Source organism: Sminthopsis crassicaudata, chromosome 1, assembly GCF_048593235.1.
Source record: "Sminthopsis crassicaudata isolate SCR6 chromosome 1, ASM4859323v1, whole genome shotgun sequence".
NCBI classification, from domain to species: Eukaryota; Metazoa; Chordata; class Mammalia; order Dasyuromorphia; family Dasyuridae; genus Sminthopsis; species Sminthopsis crassicaudata.
Genome location: NC_133617.1, coordinates 635,864,235 through 635,886,563, shown reverse-complemented (window position 1 = coordinate 635,886,563; position 22,329 = coordinate 635,864,235). Strand labels below are relative to the sequence as shown.

Here is a 22,329-nt window from a genome sequence, read left to right as displayed (position 1 = left end):
TATCTTTGTATAAATTATTGACTTTGCCATTTTAAAAAGTCTTCAAAATTATCATCTTAAAATATTGATCTTAACAGTATAAATTCATCTTTTAATTATGCCCATTTCATTCTGTATCAATTTAAGTTCTCTTACATATTTGAAATCATCTATTTCCTCATTTTTTTGTACAATAATCATACACCATAATTTATTCAGTTATTCTTCAATTATTGTATATCTCATTTCCAGTTTTCTGTCATCTCCAAAAAGATGCTATAAAGGTGCTTTTTGCACATAAAAGGTCTATAAAAAAAAAAGAAAAAAACGGTCATTTATTCTTTAGTCTTTTTTGGGTATTGGCTTAGAACTGGCACAGCTTGGCTTAAAGGCAGAGGTGTGCTAGAAAACAGAGAACCAATTGTTAAATTTTCAGTGTGAATACCCTGAAAACAGACAAATACTATAAAACAGGGCTTGATACGTTGTTTTATTGATTATCTAAACTCAAGAAAATGATAGAAAAAATTTAATGAATATAAAATTTTAAAATGGGTTGTTCATTTTTTTTTTGGGGGGGGGAGAAAAATTGTTAAACTTTATCCCTGAGAGGATTGGGAGGCAGAGTAAAGTTGCTGAAAGAAAAGGAAACATTGCACACTAACTAATCTCATCAAAGATCAAGAAAATGTGCCAGATGGAATTCTGATGTAGAAAACAAACAAAATGTCACAATGAGTCACTTGTTTAGCTGAGGGCAGTTCAGGGAGACTGAGAGATCTGCAGATATTAGGAATAGGATTTACCCAGGAGTTTCTGTGCTATAGTAGGGAACATTCTAACACCCTCTTATTGAAAAAGGGCCAAGAAATAACAGGGACTACTGGGACAGAAAGAAATCCCAGGGAATTCCCGAGCTAGTAAAGGCACAAAGTGCCATCTGGAGGATCTGCTGCCCACTACCTAGTTTTGGGTAACATACTCACATGCAGGATGGGTCAAAAAGGAGTAGCTATGAGCATAGACCTCAGATGTGCATTGATCAACAAACAAGTAAGTATGATCATATTATTACTGGGTTTATCTTGACAGGTAACTTCCAAGAATTTTGTTTTGTCCATGATTATTGTAAATGGAATTTTTTTTCTATCTCTTGTTGTTGGACTTTGCTGCTAACATATAGAACTACTGTTGACTTATGTGGATTTATTTTATATCCCACAATTTTGCTAAAATTGTTCATTTCAACTAGTTTTTTAGTTGATTCTCTAGGATTCTCTAAGTTTACCATCACATTATAGAAAAAGAGTGAATTTCGCCTACCTCATACCCTAGTATAATTCTTCCAATTTTTTTCTTCTCTAGCTATAGCTAGCATTTCTAATACAATAATGACTAACAGTGGTAATAATGGGCATCCTTGCTCTATCCATGACAATGCTATTAATGGTTTTAAACAGATACAATTTTAAGGAAAGATCCATTTATTCCTATGTTCTCTAGTGTGTATGTGTGTGTGTTTTTTTTTTTTTTTAAACAGCAATGAGTGTTGTATTTTGTCAAAAGCTTTTTCTGTATCTGTTGAAATAATCATATGATTTAGATTGCTTTTGTTATTGATATGGACAATTATAGTGAGCCATAATAGTGAACCAGCTTGGCTTTCCTAGTATAAACACCACCTGGTGGTTTTTTGTGTACTCTCTTTGCTAATATTTACAATTTTTGCATCAATACTCATTAGGGAAATTGGTCTATAATTTTTTTCCTCTGTTTTAACTCTTTCTAGTTGAAGTATCAGCAACATATTTGTCTCATAAAAGAAATTGATATGGTTACTTTGCCTTGGAAAAACCAACTAGTTTATATGTGTATTAGGATTAATTGTTCATTATATGTTCAGTAGAATTTGCTTGTGATTCCATCTGACCCTGGGTATTTTTTGTTAGAGAGTTTATTAGTGCCTTATTCAATTTCTTTTTCTAAGATGGAGTTATGAAGGGGTTATTTAAGTAAGCTATTCCTCTTCTGTCACTCTGAACAATTTATATATTTTTTGCAAATACTCATTCATTTTGTTTAGAGTGTCAGATTTAATGGCAAAGAACTCGGCAAAATAGCTCCTAATAATTGCCTTAATTTTTTTTTTCATTGATGGCAAATTCACTCCTTTCATTTTTGATACTGGCAAATTGATTTTTCTTTTTCTTAAAAGATAAAATTAACCAATGATTTGTTTATTTTACTATGTTTTTTTCCCCCCATAAAGCCAGATTCTAGTCAAGGACAATATCTTAAAGAGAGACATTTATAACTAATGAACAAATAAAACTTCATTTAAACAAAAAAGGAATTAAACAAAATCAGAAGTAAACATAATATCCCTTGTTTGGCATTCAAAGTCTTTCAAAAACTATTCCCTCCCCTAAATTTCCAGTTTTAAGCAACATGTAACCCCATGTACTCTGCAATCCATGGCACTGGCCTCCTTCCTGTTTCCTATACAAAACATTTTTAATTGCTGTCCTCCATTCCTGAAAAATCTTTCTTTCCTCATTCCATTTCCTAACTCCCTTCAAGACCCAGCTAAAATCCTACCTTCCATAAGAAGCCTTTCCTGAACCCCTTAAATGCTAGTATTTTTCTTCTATCACTTATCTCTAATGTAGCTTCTTTGTATTTTTTATATATAGCTGTACTCATATTATTTCCCCAATTAGACTAAGAGATCTTTGAGAATAGGAATTTGTTGGTCTTTGTTTGAATCCCTAGCACCAAGTACAGTACGTGGCACAGAATGAACTCTTAAAAGAAGTTTGACTGACTGACTTGACTGAAATATAAGCCATTTTATTGTATATAATATACATTCATGTCATTTCCTCATCTCTCCAAGATCTCCTCGAGGGGAGAGCCTTTCCTTTAATCTCTGTATCCTCAGGACATGCCAGGTACATGGTAAGCATCTAGCTGCTACAGAACAATGACTAATAGAAATGGATCCTGCAGGCCACACGTAGACTTAGAAAACCACATAAAGACATTATCTATGTTGTGTTGTATTTTAATTCTGTGAAATATTTTCCAATTATATTTTAATCTGATTCATGCTGCACTTAGGAGTTTTGCTCACCCTTAAGTCTGACACTCCTAACATAGTGGACAGAAAGCATTGGACTTCAGATTCAGGAAGGCTTGGCTTGAATCCGACCTTAGATTACTGACTAGCTTTGTGACTCTGGACAAACCACTTAATCTCTGAAACTCAAGTTTCTTCAACTGTCAATTGGAGATAGAAATAAACACCTACCTCACAGGATTGTTGTGAAAGCTAAAGGTGACACTATGTCATGAAATATCACATAAAGCTTCATATAATGTCAGCTATTATAAGGCATCTTTATTTTGTGTAAAAACTTTGTTTTTTCTAGAAGCTCACACATTCTTACATTAACTGTCATCAAAATATGCCTCAGACCAAAGAGAACCATCTATTAGCTCTATCTGTCCAGTAAGAAGTTGAAAGGGATAAGAAAGCCTGAAAGTACTTGTTCTAGGGTCCTGAATATCAGCCCAAAAATGGTAGACTCCTTTTTAAATATAGGGAATCCATAACACAACTATAGCAGAGACACCTATTCCAGCAAACTTGAAGGCACACTGTTAAGATAAAAGTGCAAATTTTATAAGCTGACCTAATTTTAAATGTACATTATCCTTAAAAAACACATTCTAGTTTTATGTAAAAAAAGTCCAGCTTCTGCATGAAAACATCATCAATATTTTCTGAAGAAGAATCAAAGTTAATATTTAAAGAATCTAAAACTTAAAATCTAATTTTCATTTACCATTATGGGGTATGTTACATATTTTATGTATCAATGAAAGTTACTGAGCAATGATGACATTTGAGAGAATGTGACTGGGTATTTGGAGAAAACTGGTACATTATTTGACTTACTAAACTTAATTATTTTTACCCTTTTGTTTATAATATAGAATAAGCTAATTTTTACTAAGTACTCTTCTCCAAATATTGTTTATAATATTGCTTATATTGTTACCCTTTCCTCGATACTCTACAGAAACAAGGAATGTAAGAAGAGTTTTCCATAGGTAATTTTCAACCATTTTTATTCTTGAGAATAGAAAACCTCTAAAAGGCAGCTAGGTGGCGCAGTGGATAGAGCACCAGCCCTGAAGTCAGGAGGACCCGAGTTCAAATTTGACATCAGATACCTAACCCTTCCTGGCCGTGTGACCCTGGCAAGTCATTTACCCCCAATTGCCTCGGGGTGGGGGGCAGGGGGGGAAGAAGGAGGGAGGAGGGGAGGAAAAGAATAGAGAATCTCTAAATACAAGGAAAACTTTATTTGTGATGGCATGGTTTATAATTTTTAAATTCCTTGTCCTTTAAGGATGTAATCCAGTGATAAGTTGGCTTTTTTTTTTTTTTTTTTTTTTTTTGGTCACTCTTATTTTTTGTTTAAGATATCTGAGAAACAAGGATGATTTCATTGAATCCCCAACCAGAGCAGTAGAGAAAATTTGGTTAACTTAAGAGAAAAAATTACCAGTACTCTACTTTTTCATTTTCTGAAGCAAAAACTACCCTTTCATGAAACAATTAAATAATGACAATGATAGCCTGCAGTTGTTTTCTATTCTTTTTACGATCAGTTTTTCCCCCTCCTTTTATATTTCAGTTGTAATATTTATAAAGAACATCCTTTTCTTTCATTGTCTTATCAGTATATTAAGAGAACAATGCAATGGAGAGAGAATTCTTACTCTTCAGTCCAAATTATACTGAAATACAGTTATTAAAATACTAAGGAGAAAAAAAAAGTTAATGGGACCAAGATTAAATAACACAGGAATAGATGATCTTTAAAGTGCTTCCAATTCTAAATCTATGATCCCATCCCATTACTTTTCTGTTGAATGCATTCAAAATTAAAAATCCTACACTGAACAATTGGACATGTATAGTAAGGGGGGGGGAGAAGGCTACTTTATAAGTTTATAAATATTTAAAACTAGGTTTGTCTAACCAAGCAATGATGAGCTAGAGTATTTTAACATCTAATGTGTTCAGTTCAGATACTAGTACCTATTTTTCTCAGAAACTTGTTGGCCATTTCTATCAGCTGTGATTCTAGAAATAGCAGAAATTGAGAGATGGCAAAATAAACATAATAAACACTGCCCTTCGACTAGTCCCAATGAATGCAACAGCATATTTATTAGACATAATAATTATTATAAGGGCTGGGAATTTGAGTTTTATTCCAGGATTATAGCAAAGTTTGAATACGGAACTCTATGAGACTTCTCTATTGGAGATTAAAAACTCTACAATGATTATTAGTTGGGTGAACACTGTGGGTGAAGAATAACTAAGCATGTTCTTATGCTACTTTCTTGTATTTTCTTAATGGCCATATGGACATTATTATAAAAGATATTTTAAAAAGCATCTTTCTTCATACTATGTTGTTCATCTATAGATGGCATCTATATAGGCTCCTGAATTTTATAGCAGTGAATTGTACCTATAAAATACATCCATCTGGATCAGTTCAAATAAGAGGATAGCTGCATCCTGAATTATCCAGTAAATATTTTAATACTTTAGTTAGTTACAACTAAATTAAAAACTTAAGAGAGCTGCCTTGTAGTCAATGAATATTAATGGATGATCAGCTAATTCCACCATGCAGAGTTTTGAAAAGTATATCGAGCAAAACATACTGAAGCGAACAAAGTTAATATTTGTTTTGAATTTTTTATCTTTAATTCTTTTATTAAGTATAAATTAAAACTATATCTGTTATATTTTCAATTGAAACTGCTATTATGTTACATAGTATTGATAAACTCTTAATTTCATACTTACAGAATTTCCATGATAGCTAAGCTAAAGTAGCTATCTGAAAAGTTTAGACATGTGAAGAATATAATTATTTTAAAAATTTTGTAACTTTGAAATAAACTAGTTTGATTTTACCATAGAGTTCATTTAACAAACATTAATAAATGTGTCATAATATTACCTTTGCTGTCAAATTTTTGAAGATAAATCATGTTAATTGAAAGAGGTTCCTTTTATATCATTTAAATAAAACAGAATGGCATTTAATCAGAATTTGTTTAATTTTCAGTCAAAACTAGATCAAAGTAATTTAAACATAACATTCATTTTTCAGATAATGTGCAATCCACTTATTACAGGATGCAGTCAAGATACTTTTATGATTTTTTTGGACTTACAACTTCATCCTCAAAACCTCCTGCCAGCACAAGTGAATATGCCCCATCATTGCTTCGTCCATGAATTCCACCAACATGAGGTCTGTGGACGCCTGCCTCGCTCACCTTTAAATTCAAACAAGAAGAAATTCTTAAAGGAAACAGAAATCACTAACCTTCAACAAGTAATTAATTCATTGTTTAGAACAAAATTGTAACACATCAAAAATCTGACATTGAACATACAAGACTCTAAGATAGCAAGAACACCTAAAACTGAATGGGGAATTACATTTAACAGTTAAGTTGTACTAGGAACTCTACATATTTTTTACAGGAACAGATTTGGTTATATTTATAACATGACTTCAATCAAATAAAAATTTCAGTATTAAAAAAAGTTACCAGAAGCATATAAGTAAAAAAAAAATTTTTTTGCATGTGTTTAAAATCTAGAAACACCAAAACCATTTTAGAGAATTGTTTTATGTCATATCCTTTAGGATTAAAGTAAACATTAAAACTTTTCTAAGAATTTTTGGACTGGTTTTTAATACTTATTAATCTTCTTGGGCATTGAACTCAAAAACTGATTTTTAGTTATATAAAAAGATTATAAAAATCCAGTTTTGATACAATTAATAGCAATTAATATGAGCTGGTGTACATTGTTCCATTTTATCAAGATCACATATAGCACTATTTGCATCACATAATCATAAAATATGTGTTGTCAAAATCTAATGCTTAAAAATTATTCATTTGTGTGGTAAAAGTGACCCAAAGGACTTTGAAGGTTATATTATTGGCACAAAATTTTTGACAGATGTTACCAAAATGGCCACAAATCTAGGACTGGACTAGATAAAAGCACAGAGGCCTTAGACTTAAACACTGACCATCCAGTAATGGCTTATATAACCACAGCAATTTTCAAAACCAAGTATGTGGGGTGTGTGTCTACAACACATTTTTTGAAGTATGGAACAAACTAGGTTTCAGCAAAGCATTTAGCAAAAATTGTTTCATCTTCAGTGAAATACTCACATTTTTTTATTACATAGTCTAGGAATAATAATTCAAAGACATCAGTGGCAATCAAGAAATACTGACCAGTAGATGCCTTCAAATTCGAAGACTTTGAAGAGGTTGCCATTGGAGAAAAAGTTTACTTTAGACTTTTTTTTTTCATGGTTAAAGATTCTTCTTCATTAATAAATGTAATTTATCAAAAGCAAAGGAAGAAGTTAAGAATAAACTGACTGAACCTAAGGTGCTTTTTCAAAAGCATGCTACACAGACATTCTACTCTATTCCCAAATGACCATTTGAGATTTCCCAAACTCTTAACTTATTCATTTAATTAAGAATATTTTATGAGTCCAGATGAAGCTAATAAAACTTTCAACTTAATAACGGATTTTTACTTTTAAATCAGAACCTATAGCATAAAATTAAGGCATCATTAAAAAAAAACCCTGAGGGAAATTATATAATTTAAAGGGCTAAAGGCAACGTTTCCTTCAAGGCAAGTCTACCTTCTAAAAGTCTATTCCATAATATACTTCACATTGTGTTTTTACTGGCTCTATTAAATCCCAGATAGCTATGGAAGAGATGCCCATATATTTTAGAGGATACTTTGGCCAAAAAAAAGTTATTAAACACTAAAATTTATTTCCTTAAATGATTCAATAAGATAATTATAATATAAATTACCTGAACTCTAAATTTCCATGTGGTTCCAACAGGAACACCTGGTATAGGTCCATAGTGGTTAGAAGGAACCAGAGTACACTGTGTAGTTCGACCAACACAGGCCATTCCCTTAAGAATCACAAGACATAAATAAATTAATTATTAAAATTATCCTTTGTGCTAAATTAGTCCTGAAACAATCAGTCCTGAAACAAAACTTTTATTATTATTTATGATATATGAAGAACAAAATTCTAACATCTACCTATATGGATAATAAGATCAAAGTTTAGCTATAATCCTAAATTTTTTAATTTTATCTACTCACCATTTCTAAATGGGGTAATGGGGTGCCATATTGGATAAAGTACCAAGCCTGGAGTCAAGAAGACTCCTCTTTGTGAGTTCTTATCAAGCTTCAGATATTTACTAGCTATGTGACATTGAGTAAGTAACTTCACCCTATTTGTCTCAGTTTCATCATTTGTAAAAGGAGTGGGAAAGGGAAATTGCAAACCACTCCCATATTTTTGCCAAGAAAACCCCAAATGAGGTCATTCATTAGTAGGACAAGATTAAAAAACAACTTAAAATTTTTAAATGCAGAGATGGCTATTAGGTACTAAATTGTCAATAAATAATACCAACATAATTTTAAAAGCAGAAAAAAGTTATTTTTCTCTTTACCTTGCCCCAATCTCTATGGCTTTCAGTACTAGCAGATGGCATCTTTGCTTTCTTTTTACTCTGTTTGAGTTTTTCGCCAGCTTTTACAACTTCATTTGAATCAATTTTACAGGAAGGACAATACCTTAGGGAAAAAAAGAGTAGGGGTAGAGCTGTAAAAGTCTGATATATTTAGTGTTGGGGGAAAAAAACCCCAGAAGAATTAATTGCTATAACAGAGAATATACAGAAAAAATTTCTTCGACAATTATGTCATAGTGAACATATAGCAAACAGATAATTTCTAGTATTACATAATTAAACCTATTTCTTTAAAAATTTATATATTTAAGTCAGACTAAAAAACATTTCATTAGAATAATTCAAAATTCTTATGATATGGTCAAAAATATCACAAATTTTCATAAAAAGACTGATTTTTTTAAAAGTCAGAAAGGTATATCAATAAGATACTAATGTTATACTACAACTGCTCCTGTGGGACATGGCCTATAAAACCAAGATTGTTCTTTGTTGTATTTATTGTAATGGGATTTTACCTAGATTACCCAATGAACTTTTGGATTGCCCCTGTGGATATTTTTTAGCTAGAAAAAGTGGGGGGAACCAAAACCCCAAAGCAAAATATCAACAACCTACATTCTATCAAAGCCCTATTTCCCAGGGCTAAAATAATGGGGCTCATTTCTTTTTGGACAGCAAAACAACTGTTTGGTCATGCATACATATATCGTATTTAATTTATACTTTAACATATTGAACATTTATTGGTCAACCTGCCATCTGGGGGGGGGGGAATTAGAATAAAAGGTTTGGCAATTGTCAATGTTATAAAATTACCCATGCATATATCTGGTAAATAAAAACTATTAATAAAAAATTTTTTTTAAAATTAGAGGTTTGAAGACTTCCATATAATACTATTTCTAAAATTGGGGTCTACATCCCTGGATATTAGAGAAGTTTAAGATAATCACAAATACTAGAGTCAAGTAACTAATTGTTTAACAATATCAGTTATCTAGGGACACAAAAAAGAGAATGTTTGGGATCTTTTGGCCTCAGAAAATAATTAACAAGAATATTTCTGTCTTTGGAATGTGGAGTAGTAACCTGAGCATCCAGGGTTATAAGGTTATCTTTGATAGGATAGGATCATAGGGTCACACTTCTTGGGCTAGAAGGGAACTAAGAAGTCAGCTGGTCTAAACTATTATTTTACAGATGAATAAACTGAGGACCAGAGCAACAAATAAATTTGCTCAAGGTCACTCAGGTGTTAAGTGGCAGTCAAGAACTGACCCAAGATCCTATAACTTCAAATTCAGGGGCCTTTCCATTGTGCCATGCTGAACTTGATGCTTTATTACTTTATAGGAATAATACTATGCAAATGATTTCAAATGACTACATTGCAAAACCTCTGAAAAATAATGGAGCAAATTGTTTGGCCCAATTTTGGGGCTCGCTCTTTAACTCCAGTGTATATATTCCTCTGTACACTTTGGCTGTTGAATCCAGCCATATTATTCAAGTGATCCAATTAAAATATTTAAGTTTAAGGGTTTATAATGAACAATTTATGATGACTGAAAATTATATTTGTCTTTTATTTATAAGGACTTATTATTCAATCTTAATTAAATGAAGCTGAAAGTTGGTCAAGATACACTATTACCAATGGTATCAAATGATGTTTAACTGAAAGGTGTTTTTAGTGCTGAAAAATTAACATGATCATTTTTAATTCAACTGACTTCATCTTATGGAAAAGCTTTAATTAAAGATTATTAGAAGTCCAAATAACAATAAAGATAATTACTCAATAACTGCTGCATTATCAGCAATGGCATATATTAAGTGACATTCTGACCCTATGTAAACAAACCAGTCAAAGCCACTAGTTGAAGTGAATTTTTTTAAAAAAACAAAAACAAACAAAAAAAAGACATAAAATGACATTAAGGACTCCTTAACAGTTGTCATCTAGGATATCACAATACTGACAGGAAAATATCTTTCTTGAAGAAAAAAATTAATACCAAGCCTGTAGAGCATTTATGAGAATTAACAAAGCAAACACTGTGTACCTGCTGAAGTGAAGAAAAAAAAATTGTGGAGTAATCAAGTGAGATAAAAATGACATGGATTTTTATTCTTTCCTTGTAGAAATTATCTTTTCTATCATTTTAAAAACAAGAAAACTATCTTTTGGAGATATCCTGAGAAAATAATACATGTCTTGAGTTGTTTTTTTTTTTTTTTGGGGGGGGGGTTGGTAACCAGTGATTAGCCCACATTCATTTGTTTATTCACAAATGTATAAACAAATAAAAGCCATGACTTTTTTTTTTTTTTAACTGAACATTCATGGATGAGCAAGGTCTATTTCTTTCACTATCCTGAAATGCAATTTGTCAGATTCCACCCATACTTCCCTTGCCATAAGCCCTTTCTTATATCAAAGAAAAACAATTAAGGAAAACCAATGGATGCTCTGACCATTTCTAACAGTATATAAAACAATACTCCACCAAAAGGAGCACAATGTTACCTTATTGCCTTCATTACTGTTTTTCTATGCAACATTTCCTATGTGACTCTTTTTTTCTTTTATAACCTCTTTATTAAATGTGCTAATTAATGAAATAGTATTTAAGGAATAGGGAAAATAAGTATATGAAGATGAAAAAGACTATTGGGATGGCACAACAGATTCCATCAACCCGTGTGTTTATCACCACATATCTTTATTGCTGCTGCTTCTCAAAGTTACCTAAGAATTTCAATATAAATAAGCAATCTGATAACTACATATTTATTAAAACACCTAGGACAAAAAGATTCAGAATCAGAAGGATTATTGGAAGACATTTTTGTTCTATTTCTCTTATGCAGATGAGGAAACTGAATCTCAAAGATTTAATAACATTTTAAAAAACAGATACAATTTCCAAAAATTGTAATCTTAAATTTTGGAGAAACTAGATAGATATGCAGACAAATAGACACACAGGGCATATGGGTATAATATGTACACACATGCAGAAGTGCATCTAATAAGTAATGGATAAAAGACAACATTAACTAACATAAATATTTGCAGTATTAAGTATTAAGAAATATATTCTATATTATTGTTCTGTAAGAAATGACCAGCAGGATGATTTCAGAAAGGTCTAGAGAGACTTACATGAACTGATGCTAAGTGAAATGAGCAGGACCAGAAGGCCATTATATACTTCAACAACAATACTATATGATAATCAATTCTGATGGATGTGGCCCTCTTCAACAATGAGATGAACCAAATCAGTTCCAATAGAGCAGTAATGAACTGAACCAGCTACACCCAGGAAAAGAACTCTGGGAGATGACTATGAACCATTACATAGAATTCCCAATCCCTCTATTTTTGTCTGCCTGCATTTTGGATTTCCTTCACAGGCTAATTGTACACTATTTCAAAGTTCAATTTTTTTTGTACAGCAAAATAACTGTTTGGACATGTAAACATATATTGTATTTAACTTATACTTTAACATATTTAACATGTATTGGTCAACCTGCCATCTGGGGGAAGAGGTTGGGGGAAGGAGGGGAAAAGTTGGAACAAAAGGTTTTGCAAATTGTTAATGCCAAAAAATTACCTATGCATATATCTTGTAAATAAAAAGCTATAATAATAATAAAAAAAGAAATATATTCTAGAAGGCAGAGCCAAAATGACAAAAAGTAGACATGTTCTTGTCCATGTTCTTCCTAGCTTCCTTCAGATCAATACCAGATCAAGCCTCTGAACAGGTTTTGGAGTGACAGAACCCACAAAATTCTACCAGAAGATATTTTGGAAGAACTTCAGGAAAGGTCTGTTTCAATCAGGTTGGGGGAGAGGGCAGAATGGCTCAGCACTGGGAAATGCAGGGCAACTTTGAGTGGAGAGGCCTCCATGCCCTGGGGAATCTACTGGGAGGCTCTTAGCCAAAGTACAGTAGTGTGGCCTACTCTGTCCTAATTCAGAAACCAGTGAATCAGCAGACTAGCTGTAAGACCTCCAACCCAACTACAAAGGCAAACAGTAAGCCCCCGAACCCCAGAATAATGGGATTGGCCTCAGGGCAGTGTGAAGCTGCTGCGCCCCATAGAGGAAACTTGGCACAAGTTCCCCTTTGCTCTAAGACCAGACCTCAAATCTTTAAAAATGAACAAAAAGGCAAAAATAGCTTTGATCATAGACTTTTAGACAGTGACGAACAGCTCTCAAACCCTGAGGACATTAAAAGCAAAATGTTTTCAGATGAAGCCTCAAAGAGTGATAGAAATGGGTCTCCATCTTACAAAGCTCTCTTGGAAGAACTCAACAAGGATCTTTAAAAAGAGTCAGAAGAAAAATGAGGAAATGAGAACTTTGCAGGAGAGTTTAGAAATTATCTAAAGAAAATTCCTTTAAAAATAGATTTAGCAAAATGGAAAAAGAATGTAACTCCTTAAAAAATAGATTTGATGAAATAGAAAAAGAAAAAAACTTCTTGAAAAACAGAATTTGTGAAATAGAAAAAAATCCAATAAACAAAACAACTCATTTAAAATTTCAATTGGCCAAATACAAAAGGAGATTTAAAAAGATAACTAAAAATTAGAATTGAACAAATGGAAGTGGATGACTCAATAAGACTTCAAGAATCAGTCAAATCAAACCAAAAAAATGAAAAAAAAAAAAAAAAATTCGGGTTTGAAATTTCAAGATACATTACCAGTCTTCATCTTCTGGAATCTTGATTAGAGGAGGATCCAGGCAATAGATATGATAAGCCATATTACACTCATCACAGAGAAGCTGCTTGGGTGCATCTTGTTTGCCACCACATAAACAACAGGAACAAAAACGACATTCCTTATCTGGATCTGCATTACAGTGTTTGCATTCAGGGCCACTTTTTCCTGTTATGAAAGACAATCATAGCAAGTTTAGACTTAAAAATATGATTTTGTTAGTAAATATTTATAGATAAAATATCAAATAAAATTTGCTGAAAAGAAAAACAACTGATTTTGGATATTATCATAAGAAGATAACAGAAAAGGTAAAACTTCCATGTATCTTTTCTCTCGGTGCCTTTTCTTAGCTTTAATGTTTATTGGTCAAATATGAGAAGCATGACACATGATATCAAAAAGGAAGATTTTACATATATATATGTAGAGAGACAGACAGGCAGAGACACAGAGTATTTGCATCAGTAATTATGATGTTTAAGATCCTAGGATGCAAATAATTCCAACACAAAATACCTCTCTTAAAGAAATTCTTCTTTGACATAAACAATAAAAACTAACAATTCAAAATACTAAATGAAAATTGAGTAGTATAGACAATAAATGAAGAGTATATGCTATAAAATAATTTCAATGACAGATTTATATTGCATAAAAGCAAATAATCTCTCAAGTGATTGCAAAAAACCACATCATGATTTATAAAATATTGTTCTAAATTTATTTTACTCTCACAAAAACAATTCATTATAACTATTTCAAACTACATCAATAATTAAAATACCATCAAATGACTTTGCAAATAAAAAATCTTGCTTAGAAGCATACTGAATAAGCATCAACCACAAAATAAAATTTAGATAGCTGGAAAAAGCAGTGGGGATTCCCCTGCCCAGTATCTTTAAATTTACATTCTTAGGAGACTATTTCTCTAATATTCTCTAGGTTGAAACTATATTCTTATTATATCATGAAACTATAAAATTGCTAACTGCTACTTTGATTTTCTCAAAAATCCACAAGACTACTGAATTTCTTTCAGATAGCAAAATTTGTATTTTCTTCTAGTATGCTTCAATTTTAATTTATTATTATTAATATTATTATATTAAAATACTTTAAAATGCCAGAACTTTAAATGATGGTGTACATATCAGAATATATTCAAACAACAATCACTTAAGTGTCTTCTATAGGTCATTGCTAAGTGCTAGGGATAGTAAATTTTAAAATGAAATGCTTCTTGCCCTGAAGATTACTTTCTATTAGAGAAGACATATACATAAATAAGTATATAAACATAATGCAAGTTAAATTTTGTTGGAGAGGGAGGATATTCCTAGCTGGGAAATCAGGAAAAGCTCCATAAAGAAGAAAGTAGCTGAACAGAATTGTAAACAAAGTATTTTAAGGGGTAGAAGGAAAAACATTCTATACATATGAACTTCAATGCTTCAAATATATTTTTCTTTCTTTCTTTTTTTTTTTAATAAAACAAAATATGCTAAGTTCATAATGCTAAGTTCAAAAGTATTTGAAGTATTTCTCTATACTTCAAGTTACTATGGAGAATAAAGTGATCTTAAAATAAATGGAAAAAGATTTTCAGATTAGAAACAAAGAAGTCAAAAGACACAAAGAAGTTGAAGGCAAATTTGACCTTTCAGGAGGCCAGAAAGATGTTGAACAGAAGGAAGTCTAGAAGAACAGAGAGTGTGAGGGTGGAGTGACAGATGGAAAAGAAGCACCTGGTGCTCTAAAGAAGGAGAAAATAAGTAGAGGTGACTGATTCCCCTTTGGAGAAATATTAATACATCCTTACCAACCTGAAATTAGAGAGAAGCTGGCTATCTTCCTAGGATTATTCAGGACATGAAGGAGAGAAACCTCCACAATTTGTCGTACAGCTTCTAATACATAATTCTGATCATTCATGACACAAACTTTTCTAACACATAAGTAAGATATTATATATCATAAGAGAAATAACTGATGAACTGCTATTAGCAAAAATGAAGTGACATTAGTAAAGAGGAATACAATAGAACAAGATAAAACAATGGAGAAATATGCTGAAAATATAAATTAAAATATATATTCCATGAGCATAGCATAATGGAAAGAATGCTAGATTTGGATTCAGGAGATCAGAATAAGAGTTCAAACTTTGTCAACTACTTGCTATGTGACCCTGGACAAGTCATTTAACTCTCAGCCTCAGCTTCCTGATCGGTAACATAGGAACAATATGATTTATAGCACTTAACTCATGGGGTCATTATGGGACCAAAAAGATAATGTAAATAAAAAGCTTTACAGATTTTAAAGGGTTAAATGGTTAACTTGCCTATCTTGTCAGTATTTAAAATTTTTTTATTAACTTAATACTCATCAATATTATTATTAATATCATCTTTTCTTTCTTAATTCAATGAGTTTCAAGTAGAAAAGACCCTAGAGAACAAGTCATTATTTAGCTATTATTATCTTTTTGTAGTGTTTCAATACTAAGGAGTATTGAACAGACTGATAAAACAAATGCTTTTTGTGATGGAATTAAAGTACTGGGAAGAAAATTCATTCTCTGTAGGCTTATTCAAGGAATTTTTGCTATAATTTTACTCACAGGTAGGACAATTGAAATATGTATTTCTATGATGCAACTATACTATGAATTTTTGTTATTTCATCTATTTCTGAGATGAGTACTTAGGATGATGAAATCTATTAAACACATTCTTAAGATTTTAGTAATCAATGATGTTTCCATGCCATTATGGGCAAAAGTTTTGATCTGTAATAATGGTCTAGTTGCATGTTTTATTGGTTAATTTCTCCAGGATACTTTGAGATATGTATTATAATTTGGAGGTTTGTCATTTGTCAGTCCATGAAAAGATGCTAATTAAGTCCAACTGCTAGGCTAAGTCTTGCTAAGTATTACTTTCTAAACTTTTATAGCCTTCAGAGATGTGTTGTAGTACTGAGTTTTCTTTTTGTTTTACCATTTCCCTGGATAATAACATTTTTCCCACTAAATTTGAGCAACTTTTGGGTAATCCTTTTGTACCAATAATAATAGAATGTTTATGTTATATTTCAGGCTTTGTAAAAAGTTTTACATGTTAAATCATTAGATTTTCACAACAATTCTGGCAAGTAGATATTATTATCCTCACTTTAAAAAGAAGTAAACGGATACACAGAGAGATTAAAATGAGTTATTTAAAGAGTTAATGAATATCTTGAGGTAGGATTCTTATCCGGGTTTTCTTTCCAGGTCTTGCACTACCTTTTTGTCAGCTGTGACTTTGGTCTGGAATTTGTGTTTGATACTTCTTTCTCAATATTATTGATTTGATTTATGTAGGTATTGCCTATTGAAAGTCTTGATGCTGGTTCTAGGATCTTATTTATTTAATAAACATTATTCAGAGGTAAACCATTTTTGGTTAAGTGATATATACCTAGCATCAGCATTTAATTTTGCTTAGTCAAATGACATCTACTTGTTTCAAATTAACTTTTTAAAACCTATTTATCACATGTTCTATGTGATTTCCTCATCTTTCTTATCTGACTAAGGATAATAAGTCAGATTGATATTGTATAGGTTTTGGTTAAAATGCTTTTCAAATCTGTTTTATGGTTCCAAATGTTTACATTAAGACTAGGAGATGTTAACTGTTTGCCTTCCTTATTCAGCTTTAATTTCAGAGTGCCAGTAAGATTATTAATCTATTCAGTCACAGGTTTCGCCTTGATAATTTTTTGTTATGTTTGTGACATGATTGTTATCATTAACATTATTGTTCTATTGAAAGACAAAGCAACAGACAGTGGGACAAGCAGAGAACTAAGATCAAAGAACAGCTGAACTAAAAGTAGAAAAGCTCAGGAAGATTATGAGTCAATAGATTCACTTCAAAATGTGATGTCTGACTGGACATTTCAGGATATCTGTATGCTTGAATTCAGAGATAAAATCTAGGTAGACCAATGCAATTTTCAATATTAACATTTCAAGAAGAAATGTTACACTTAACTCACTTGAGTTACATTGTACATCGGCTAGAGGTACATTGAAAAAGATAATTTTTACAACTAAAAAAACCTTATTTATCAAAGGATACTAGTTCAAATTCAAATTAGTATTATTCATTGAATATGAAAAATGATGGAAAGATTAAATATATTGAAAATAGTAACTAAAATTGAGCTACATCCTAGGATAAACTATCTTATCATTACTTGAAGAAGAGGAAAATTAATATTAAATTCTCTAAAATGCTTCCAAGAAGCATTGGATTGGTCTGAGTGGTTAGGGATGGAGAACAAAAATTAAATAATGCAATCTACTTACAATGACAACAATAAATTTGGAAGGGAGGAATGAAAAGGAATTATTTGATAGTGATTATCATAAATAAATAGTAAGAAAATCAAGACTAGGAAAGAGCAGATAATCCCAGTGATTCACTTCAATCTCTGAAAACAGTGAGAGTAGGTAGGAAAATTAAAAGCACTGAAAAATTTAAGAAGCAATATTAGAAATTTAGAGACTGTGAAAAAGAGCTATCCATGGAGTTTTACTAGACCACTTCTAGTTCAATGAATTATTACTGTGCTTCCCCAAATCATTATTTTATATTTACATCTATATGTACACACCCACATTCACAATTCAAAAAAAATCATGGTATCAATGAACTGATATAAAGAAAGTAGAACCAAAATGCATAAATCAGTACACCCTTTATGATGAAAGCCAAAAACACCTCCTTCCAAAAAGGTCAATATTAACTGTGAGGAAAACATTCAAAAAACATCAAAAACACATAGAAGTTTAAGTACTTATTAAACTCAACATGCATATTTTTTTTGGTATTATTAAATAATAATTTTGTGCACAAATGCATAACCATTTATAATACTTTTTGTTTTCTATATGTTTGAATACTTGCCAAAATTTAAAGTTACACATGTTCTGGAAAAAAAAAAAAAAAAAAAAAAAGAGAACATTCAAGAGAAATGATAGTATCTGAGAATGGGCTTCACATTTTTGGATCAAGACAAAAAGGAAAAAGAAACTAGCTCTTGACCACACAAAATACACATGACAAATGTATATATGTATATACACATACATGGACATATATATGCTTATATACATGTATGTGTATATATCACATAGGTGTAATAGTATCTATACTATCTATATGTCTATTCTATATTATGTATATTCCATTATTGGCTGAATTGATTTTTTTTTTAAAGCGCTGGTGCAAAAATATAAATTCCATTCTAAGACGCTTTTTTTGTTCTCTTTTGTCCAATTTTTCCAAAATTTATGTAAATGTTAATTTTTGCTATTGTCTATAGATATTATACATATACATATATATATGTGTGTGTATATGTATACATATTTACACATATATATTTTAAACTCACATGTCTCTGTGTATATATTTTCAGGGAGTCTGAAAAACCTAATTGAAAGGATTTTAAATTGAAAAAATATGGAATAGAAAACCATCGAATTGAGTAACAGAGATTTGACATATAACAGTAAAAATAAAAGCAGTATTCACCTTCAATAATTCACAAGTACATAAAATGAGAGAAACAAATTACAGAAGCTAACATCAATAAATTCAAAGAGAATCAATTCAAAATAGAAGCTAGAAATAAGACATATGGTAACAGACAACTTACACATACACATGATACAGAAATAAAGAGGTAGCATGGCATAATGGATAAAGAGCTGGTCCTTAAGAACACAGAGATTAAGTCTTACCTTGGACCCAAACTGGTTATATGATTCTGTGATCAGTCAAGTCAATTAAATTTTCAGGTTCCAAATAATTTTTTTAAGAATAAAAGTTGCAGAGAAGGTACTAAGCTTTATAGGTCAAGAAAATTTTTTTACCCCAAATGCTCTATACTCATGAAATCACTGGTATAGACCCTAAACCTACACACAATCAGGAAAACTCAAACTTCTGTATCACTGAGATTTGCACGAAACCTATGACATATATGACTTTGAAAATACATATAATTTAAAGGTAAGTCAGTTAAAATGGGATGGAAAAAAGGGAGACGTGAAGACATATTTATGTGAAAAATTTCAGGGATCTGAGGGTAGAAGCATGGTGGAGCACAACTGAGTAAAGAGTAACACTGAGAGAAATTGTTGATATTCTTGGGTGAAACTAGAGCAAAAGGAAAAAAAACAGTTAAGAAGTTCAAAAAGCAAGATACAAGTCTAGCCAAGGCAAGGCAATCATTGTAAAGGAGTCTTTCTTTCACTTTTGGACAACAGCACGGATTTCTCTTTTCGAGAGTGAACAATAATCTCGTGGCTTGCTTTACTAATAATTTTAATCCATCAAAAAGTAAAGGAGAGGACTTGTAATGCTGGCCATGATTTAACCCACAAGAAAGAATTTGTTGCTGAAATGAAAAAAAAAAAAATATGGAGGGAGTTCTGATAGGTGACTACCAGATAGACTGAACAAAATGCCTCAAGCTTTTCTGTACACAGGTAAAAGTTATGCAGGATGGGATATAGATGAGCTGCTTCTCTGTGCACTGCTTCCTTCAATAAAGAAAACACAAATACCTTAAACTAAGTTTTGGGAAAAAGTAAAGGATCAGAGAAGGGACAACATGGACAGGACATTAATAATGGACAATGAGGAGAACACAACTCTTTTTTGCCCCCTTTCCATTTTGTGTTAAGCAGAACGATTGCTGGGCTGAACAGGATAGCACTAAAATGATTAGCAAGAAGTTTAACTCTAACATAATTTATCAAATAATGAGAATGCTCGCATCTGTCTTTGTGATTTGAAGTTTGAAGTTTCAAATAAACTACATCCTAGGGTTCTAAAAGAAATTGCCAATCCACTAATGAAGAAATCTTCAAGGTTGTAGAAAATGAGACAGACACCAAAAGTTTTTCACTGGACACAAATGGACACTCAAAATCACTGGAGATAGATAAATCTTCTTTCTTATATAAAGTCTATTTTAAAACTAGAGAGATCCAAGAACCAGCAGCCTTGAGGCAGTGAACCAAAGGAAGAAGACTAAGCAGGGGCATGGAAGAGCAATTACTAATTATCTCACTTAAACTTTCATCAGGATCAAGCTAATGATACCATAAAAATTCTATATGCATTCATTTAATAAAATCTTTCTTGGGACTTTTCTTTATTGCTGGAAATATCAGTTTGTCTCTATACAATCAAAGTTTTAATTTTTTGTTTTTGTTTTTTTTGCTCCTACGCTGTGGTCCTTGCTGTTCTGATGATCGCAAAATTCAAACACAGGCCCTACATGTGCTTTCATATCCAGAGCAAAGGAGGCAACAGTCCTAATTTTATTATGATATAATCTGACCACATATAGTTTCAGGTTTTGGAATGCTAGATTAAGAAAGATATCAATAAACTGAAGAGTATCCAGAGAAAGAAGTAAGGGATAGCAAAGGTATTTAGGATATGAGAACTAGAGAACTAGTTGAAGAACCTCGGATTTTTAATCACAGAAGGACAAAACACACTTGCACTTGAAGGATTATGAGCTGTTAGAGGCAGCCAGGTGGAGTACTGAGCCCGCAGGTAGAAATACTCTAGAGACCAAAGAAAGCTTCAACCTTAACTAGGTATATGATCCTGAGCAAGTCACTTGATGTGTATGTTTACCTCAGTTTCTCGGAATGAAATGAGAATTGTAAAACATAAAACAGTATTCACTTAAGATTGTTGTGAGGAAAAAAAATGAGATTAAAAAAATGCTTAACATGTCTGACACATAGTAGCTTAATAAATGCTTGTTTCTTTCTGTTCTCCTTTGTAATAAGTATTTAATAAATACCTGAACTGTGGCCAACCACTATATATGTTCCAGGACCCATGATGAAATTCTATCAGAAAGCTGCCTAACTCCCCACAAAGAAGAGGTGGACCTACAGAATAGAATGATATCTCCCTGTGGACATGGCCAATGGAAGAATTTGTCTTACTTTAACTAAAGAATTTTTTAAAAGAGTTTTGATTTTCTGCTTTCCCAGTTGGAGAGTAGGGAGAAAGATATTTATTGAGTAGATTTGTTCTGCTTGAATCCGGAAAGTAGAAATAGGAGCATAGAGTAGAATCTAAAAACAGGAAAATTCAGGCTTGAGATAAAAGAAAGATTTCTAACCAAGTTTAATAAGGGGTTGCTCTGTAAAGGTCTTTAAACAAAAAATGGAATGACCACTTGTAGAATACTTTATAGATTCTTATTAATGTGTTCATGTATTGATTGAATTAGATAATAAGCTAGAGATTTCCTACCGAATGTGAAATTTTATGATAAATGTAATAGCAATTTAGTGGCAAAAATTCTACTAGAATCAAAGCATGAATAAAAACAACTGCCAATGTCAATGTGCAATTTCAGACCTGAATCTGATCTCAGTCCATAGGATATCATTTTTCCTTTCTAAGTTAAGATCTTTTTTTGTCCCTTAAAAAACATCACTTCTCTATAAAATAATATTGCATAGCTTGCTAACTTTTATTTAAAAAGGAACAAATGTATGTAGCAAAAAATTAGAATACTGTGGAATAAGAAAAATAGAATATTACTTCTAATTTATATCTACCATTGAAAAATAGGGGGTGTAATAACTGTATCTATATTTTATAGTTTGTAAAATCTATCTTCTATTCCCCCACACTCACAAAAGAGTAAAAGCAAAGTTTTCTTCAAGAGAGAAAGGTAAGAAGAACAGTTTTGTATGTCTTTTATTTTGAATTCTTTTGAAGGTTCCTCTCCTAATCTTTTTGCTGAGACATTCAATTTAAGTGTGTAAATGTACTCCAATAAAAATGTTCCAATAGAATTCCAAGAACACAGAAGCTGGAATAATAATAATGA

General features: G+C 31.6%; 1 protein-coding gene across 1 annotated transcript in view; it reads right to left on the bottom strand.

Moving 5' to 3' along the window:
• The window catches only part of UHRF2 (ubiquitin like with PHD and ring finger domains 2), a 155,657-nt gene that overhangs the window by 26,787 nt on the left and 106,541 nt on the right, over positions 1-22,329 (bottom strand). Inside the window, exons 6-9 of the mRNA XM_074282882.1 lie at positions 13,371-13,557; positions 8,617-8,740; positions 7,951-8,058; positions 6,253-6,357 (exon numbers count right to left, since the gene is read on the bottom strand). Coding sequence (XP_074138983.1) covers positions 6,253-6,357; positions 7,951-8,058; positions 8,617-8,740; positions 13,371-13,557 — 524 coding nt within the window. The remainder of the gene's footprint in view (positions 1-6,252; positions 6,358-7,950; positions 8,059-8,616; positions 8,741-13,370; positions 13,558-22,329) is intronic.